This window comes from Botryllus schlosseri, chromosome 6 (genome assembly GCF_051294905.1).
Source record: "Botryllus schlosseri isolate E-star chromosome 6, Bs_hap1, whole genome shotgun sequence".
Lineage (NCBI taxonomy): Eukaryota > Metazoa > Chordata > Ascidiacea > Stolidobranchia > Styelidae > Botryllus > Botryllus schlosseri.
In genome coordinates, this window is record NC_137241.1 from 4851685 (window position 1) to 4857684 (window position 6000).

At 37.9% G+C, this 6000-nt stretch overlaps 1 protein-coding gene across 1 annotated transcript in view; it reads left to right on the top strand.

Annotated features, from left to right (window-relative positions):
* LOC145442084 (uncharacterized) overlaps positions 1-5765 on the top strand; it is a 30085-nt gene extending 24320 nt beyond the window's left edge. The window contains exons 5-9 of the mRNA XM_080320077.1: positions 120-280; positions 424-661; positions 725-965; positions 1949-2065; positions 5431-5765. Coding sequence (XP_080176203.1) covers positions 120-280; positions 424-661; positions 725-965; positions 1949-2065; positions 5431-5765 — 1092 coding nt within the window. The remainder of the gene's footprint in view (positions 1-119; positions 281-423; positions 662-724; positions 966-1948; positions 2066-5430) is intronic.
* Positions 5766-6000: the final 235 nt, after the last annotated feature.

Consider the following 6000-nt stretch of genomic DNA (forward strand, 5'->3'; position numbering starts at 1 on the left):
TATTGCAGGCACTATTGACGTTTTTTATCTATAATCTATAAAATGAGACATGGATACGCATAAATTTTGAGATTTTCCAAATTATGGACAACCCTACTGAGGATTCTAATCTATTACAGACGAAGGAGAAAATGATTTTGGAGATAAATTTTCAATTTCCGGATGAAAAATCTCCTCCGAAAGATGGCTCACATTCCTCCTGGGGGCTGAATGAGGAACAAGACTCTGAAAACGAACCTGGTGCGAAAAAACCGCGGTTGGCAAACAATTACGAGGCTGGGTAAGTAAACGAATATTTATAAAAATCCAATTTAATTCAGATGTTCTGATAATATTCTCGTAAGGTTTTCGTCAGAACAATAAAACAGGGTGATTATTCCTAATTTCACTTTATTTTGGATTAAATCGTGTTCCGTTTTCCAGTGATAAGTATATCAGGAAGGAGATCCATCTACTAAAAAAAGATATCAAATTATTAAAAAAAGGCAAGTCACCCGAGTACATGAAGAATCCCATAACTCGGGAAGAATGCGAAGAAAAATTGAAAGATCGCCAAGATAAGTGGGATCATATTAAAAAAAAATTGAAACGGATTTCTTTGGAACAATATTTCATGGGACTGGCGATAATTGCGGGTGACTTGACGGGATCTAAGGCGCACGTAAATACGCATTAAAATTGAAGAATAATCAGCTCGTAATAGATGCATGTGTTTATTGTTCAGGAAGGCGCTTGCATCGTCAATGAAGATGGAAGAATTATAGGATTGGGTTATTGCGGCATCATTGCGCAAATTGAAGTTGAGGAGGAGGAAGACGAGAAAGAGGAGCAAGCGGAAAAAGAAGAGCAATCGCAGGAAGTGGAGAAAACGGGAAAAGAAGAGAGAGAGGAGAAAACGGAGAAAGAGGAGAAAACGGAGAAAGACGAGAAAACGGAGAAAGAGGAGAAAGCGAAGGAGAAATTTGGTATTCGCCATAGAAATAGGTTTATAATCACCGATTATAACTGAAATGTATTTGTTCGTGGCGAAAAACTTTACCATACATCTTTATGTAATCAATTCCGGTTGCAATTAAATTGAAGAGTATATCACGAGCATGAGCGACGGGAAAACCTTGTCGAACGAGCAATTGTGTATATTAAAAAAACATTTTATAGTGGTTTGTTTTGTTGTCTGAACCAAAGTTTACGATTTTGAATCAAAAGTGCAACTCACATTCTTAAATGTTGGAAGAGCTTCTTGGAGGTACAGAACTTCATTATACAATTGAATAGTATATTCATATTAAAATGAACCCGAATATTTTCGGCTGACACTCGTCAGGGGTAATCGTCAGCAACTAGTGGAGAATTGGAAAGAACATTGTATATCAACAATCGTATCACAAAATATGAAGTCACCAGCATGAAATTTCGTGAATGAGAGAGCGTTCAATGTACTATTTTTAGGTGGTACACGAACACCTTTTGTTGACAGAGTTTTGGTTGATGTATTTTGATAAAAGTCGACTCTAAGGCACACAAATGGAATTGTGAACGGCCCCGCCCAACGATTCGAAATCGGTCGTCGGTTGTCGTCGTCGGTTGTTAGATAATCCGATGTGTGCGAATAATAATCGAGACGACCGATTTCGAATTGTTGGGCGGGGCCGTTCACAATTCCATTTGTGTGCCTTGGAGTCGATTTTTATCAAAATACACTAACCAAAACTATGTCAACAAAAGGAGTTCGTGTACCACCTAAAATTAGTACATTGAACGCTCTCTCTTTCATGCTCGTGACTTCATATTTTGTGATACGATTGTTGATATACAATGTTCCTTCCAATTCTCTGCTAGTTGCTGACGATTACCCCTGACGAGTGTCAGCCGAAAATATTCGGGTTCATTTCAATATGAATATAGCCTACTATTCAATTCTTAAATGTACAATCTCTCTTCTTCACAGGCGCGCATGCTCCGGTCACCGCGATCGTAAACAGGAACCCCGTGTCCCTGCGTGGCTGCACGCTCTACGTCACGCAATACCCATGTAACGAATGTGCCAAAGACATCGTGCAGGCGGGTACGATTAACACAGAAATATTGTTTGGCTGGCCGATGGCTTTATAGCTTACGCTATTAATATTCTTGAAAGACTATATATGCATTATGCACTAGTGCGGAGCGGATCGAAAATTCTCTGGTCCAACTTTGATCCTGTTCTTACAATGCACTGGTTCGACACAGGCCAGATTCTTGAAATGACCTAGATCCGACCCGAAAAACTTCGGTAATAATCATCTACGAATAACTACTTCTAGTAAACTGCAAAAACAGTTGATCATATACGGTAAGGAGTCAGGCTGTATATTGAATATTGAAACAGAGCACACGTGACAATAAAAACTCACAGGTTTGTATTGGCGGCTATACTGTCGTGTGGTTGGCAGTTACAACAGTTATGTTCATCAATAGCCTCAAAAGCGATTTTAAACGTATCAAAAAGTACGAATGCGACTCCGGCCGTATCAGGAAGAATATGAATGCGGCTCCCGCTCCGGCCAAAAATGAAAGAAGTCCGGACCGATATCCAGTCCGGCTTCGATCCAGAGCCCACTCAAATAGGCACACAGGGATGTTCGCGAATATTAGAAAATTGACCTATGAATCTCCGAAAATTCGAAAACATCATTATGTGGTATAATTTCTACAAGCAAGGGCCCGTATGACAATTTCGGGCAGCTTCGAACATTTTCGCATTGAAATGACGTCACGGTCACGGATACTATGTGATAGAAACAGGATCACTTATACGTCGTATTAATTTCCAAGAACCGAAATATTTGGAGGATATTTGGCGCATTCTTTGGAAACAACAACGCCGAACCGGTCAATAACCGAAATGTGGAATAGGTGCCCTTATGTCTGTTTCCCATAATGCAGAATGTTGATTATAGTCCGGTAGGAACATAACACGAACCCATGATTTGGAAACATGGGTAGAGTTCCATTTAAAACAGTTTGCCAATAACTCTTGAAAAGAGGCACCCGAAAAGTGTTCGAGTTAAATAAATATATTACTGGAATGCATGCTGTAATGAAAGCACTCTTCAAGTTTTTACCACGAACCAGCTATTTAAAACCAGGGTTGGGATGACTCGAGTCATGAATTGAATTTTGACTCTGAGCAAAATTTACTAGTCAATTTCAAGTCATCAAGTAATTGGTGTCGACTAATTCTCTGTATTTGGTATAATATTTGGAATGTTGGATTCAATATTGTGCGTTTTGCTAAACCTTATTTATTGTTGTACAAAAAGTAAATTCATCGTAGTGATCAAAGATGCCAGCTTAAGTTGTCGTAAACTCACTCTAAAGTAATTTAGTAGCAATGTAGGCATACCTGCTGTTTTATATAGACTGCTCACGATGCTCACTTTGAACAACACTTGTGTATGATTTGAATTTAAACCGAACAAATTAGTTTATACGTTCATAGTACGCGTTACCAATTGGATGAGGTCCAGAGGTGGTCAAAGTAGTCCAGAAAGCTACTCAAGTAGAAGTAGAAATAGCGACGAAAAAAATCTACTCAAGTACAAGTAGAAGTACTTTTTTGCATCAACAACCTAAAACTACTTGAAGTAGAAGTAGAATTGACCGACTTTAAATCTACTCAAGTAAGTAAGTAGTTGTTAAAACGATCCTAATTCGTTCACAGGGATAGTCAAAAGGTGCAAATTGAACTATGCGAAAGGTGCCGAGCTCGAACATGGGATGAAAATGACAGAGGATTAGTATCGCATTTTCATATCAATACTGTTTTGTCGAACAGCACGTTTTAGAAAATATCGTGGTATGGCGCCCTCCGCCATATTATAAGGCCCGTACTTAATCAAAGAGCAATACGGAGAAATTGTATAGGATACGGTGTAAACACTTTGCGCGATTAGTAAACGGTAATAAAAATATGGTGGACCGTAAAATTGCCATATTGTGCAGGTTTATTTCCGGAAAATAAAGGCATTACTGCACTTGCTTTTATACTTTAACATGTATGTTATCCAGACAAAAGAACTGATATTAACTAGAACTCAACCTATATGATACCGGGAATTGAAAGTGAACTATAAATCCCACTTCAAAAATAATAACATGCATTTCATGTCTTTAGTCCAGAAAGTTTCTAAGGTGGTATGCTAAAACGGCTCTAAAACTAAAAGAAAAATCAGAGTCCACTTTTCCAGATCAGGACACACCATGGACATGCTAGATTACGATATGATATGCTAGATTGCGAAACATCAGTTTCAAACGTTTTGATGAGCCATATATACTGTGATGAAATATTTTATATGGACGAAGGGCGACAATATGGTGTGAACGGAACCGCGCTAACCCGCTACCTAAATTATATTCACCGATACTTTCGTGAAACCATAGTGTCCACTCCATATCCATTGCGCACGAAACGCGACGAAAATTCTGGGCTCCACTCAACTTTTATGAAAATTAAATGTTAATACTCTGTGAATGCCGCCCCGAAAGTCCTCAAGCTATCTTCCTGATTGGAGGATTAAACTACTTCTACTTGACAAACTGAAAATAGCGAAAAGTAAGTAAGTAGATCACAAAATATTATGAAGTAGAAGTAGAAGTAGAAGTAGCAAAAATCTGATCTACTTGAGTAAGTACCAGAAGTAGAGGAGAACTACTTGAGTACTTCTAAAAAGAAGAAGTACTTCGTTACTGACCACCTCTGATGAGGTATGAATTGTATCTTATGGGTGTGCAATTGTGCATGTGCTGGTTGGTATTGTATTGCATCATATCAACCTGTTTCATCTTCGAGGTTTCGTATTCTGTCCTCTATTTTGACTGATAAATCAAAGACTGACACTGCACAGTTACTTACGTAATTTAGCAGTCCTATGCGTGAGCGATACAACCCGTTTTTTGCATATTTTTCCTCTATAATCTTTCCTCAATCTGGGTTTGTAACAGCTAGCAAAATGCTTTGATTTCAAATCATGCCTCGCAATTCAAATATTAAACATGACTTGAATTGTGACTTGACTCGTGACTTGACTTGTCTTGACTCGAGACACCTCTGGAAGTCGATTGACTTGACTTGACTCGAGTCGAAACTTGCAGTGACTCGAAATGACTCGTGACTCGATCCCAACACTGTTTAAAACAAAAGACCTTTTAAAAGAAAGAAATGCCATTTCAGAAAAGGCATTTTTTCAAAAGTTGTATGATTATATCATATTTTTTGTTTTAAACATGTATGTTTTATATTGATTAATGTTACAAATGCAACCCTAATGGACGTATATGACTCCTTCGAGATTCATTGAGCCACTGTACACCGATATATCCCGAGTATAATTGAATTTTATCTTTAAATGACCACACCATAAGGAAACATAATTTTATATATTCTAGGAATAAAGACGGTTATATACTTGGACGGAGGAAATGATGATAATAACAAGAATACAGAAAGAGGCAATGCCGCAGATAAGAATCATGACGAAGACACTGATGAAAACAAGAACCAAGAAGGAGAGAATGACGCAGAAAAGCATTTAGAAGGAGATAATGCTGAAGACGAGAGTCTAGAAGGTTGCTCTAAGCAACAGGTCAAAGTGGAAGCCAAAAATATCACCCCGGATCCGGCCGAGAATATCTTTGATATGGCAAGAGTGAAATGTGTTTCGTACAGAAAGTGTTACAACATGGATTCTGTTCTTTTGGATTTCTCGAAATCCTATCTATGACTATGAGACTAACAACATTCTGTGTGCATGGTATGGTGTTCATATATATCGCATCATCAAATATCCATATATAGTATATTTGCTTTTATATATTTAGATGTTATGGTATAACAAAATTATACTCTATACTCTATTGATTCCATTAGATTTTAAATATATATAACCAAAACCATATATGCCCGTCCTATGTGTCGCGGAATGTAATGTTTACGGCTTCGCATATCGATGCGAATAT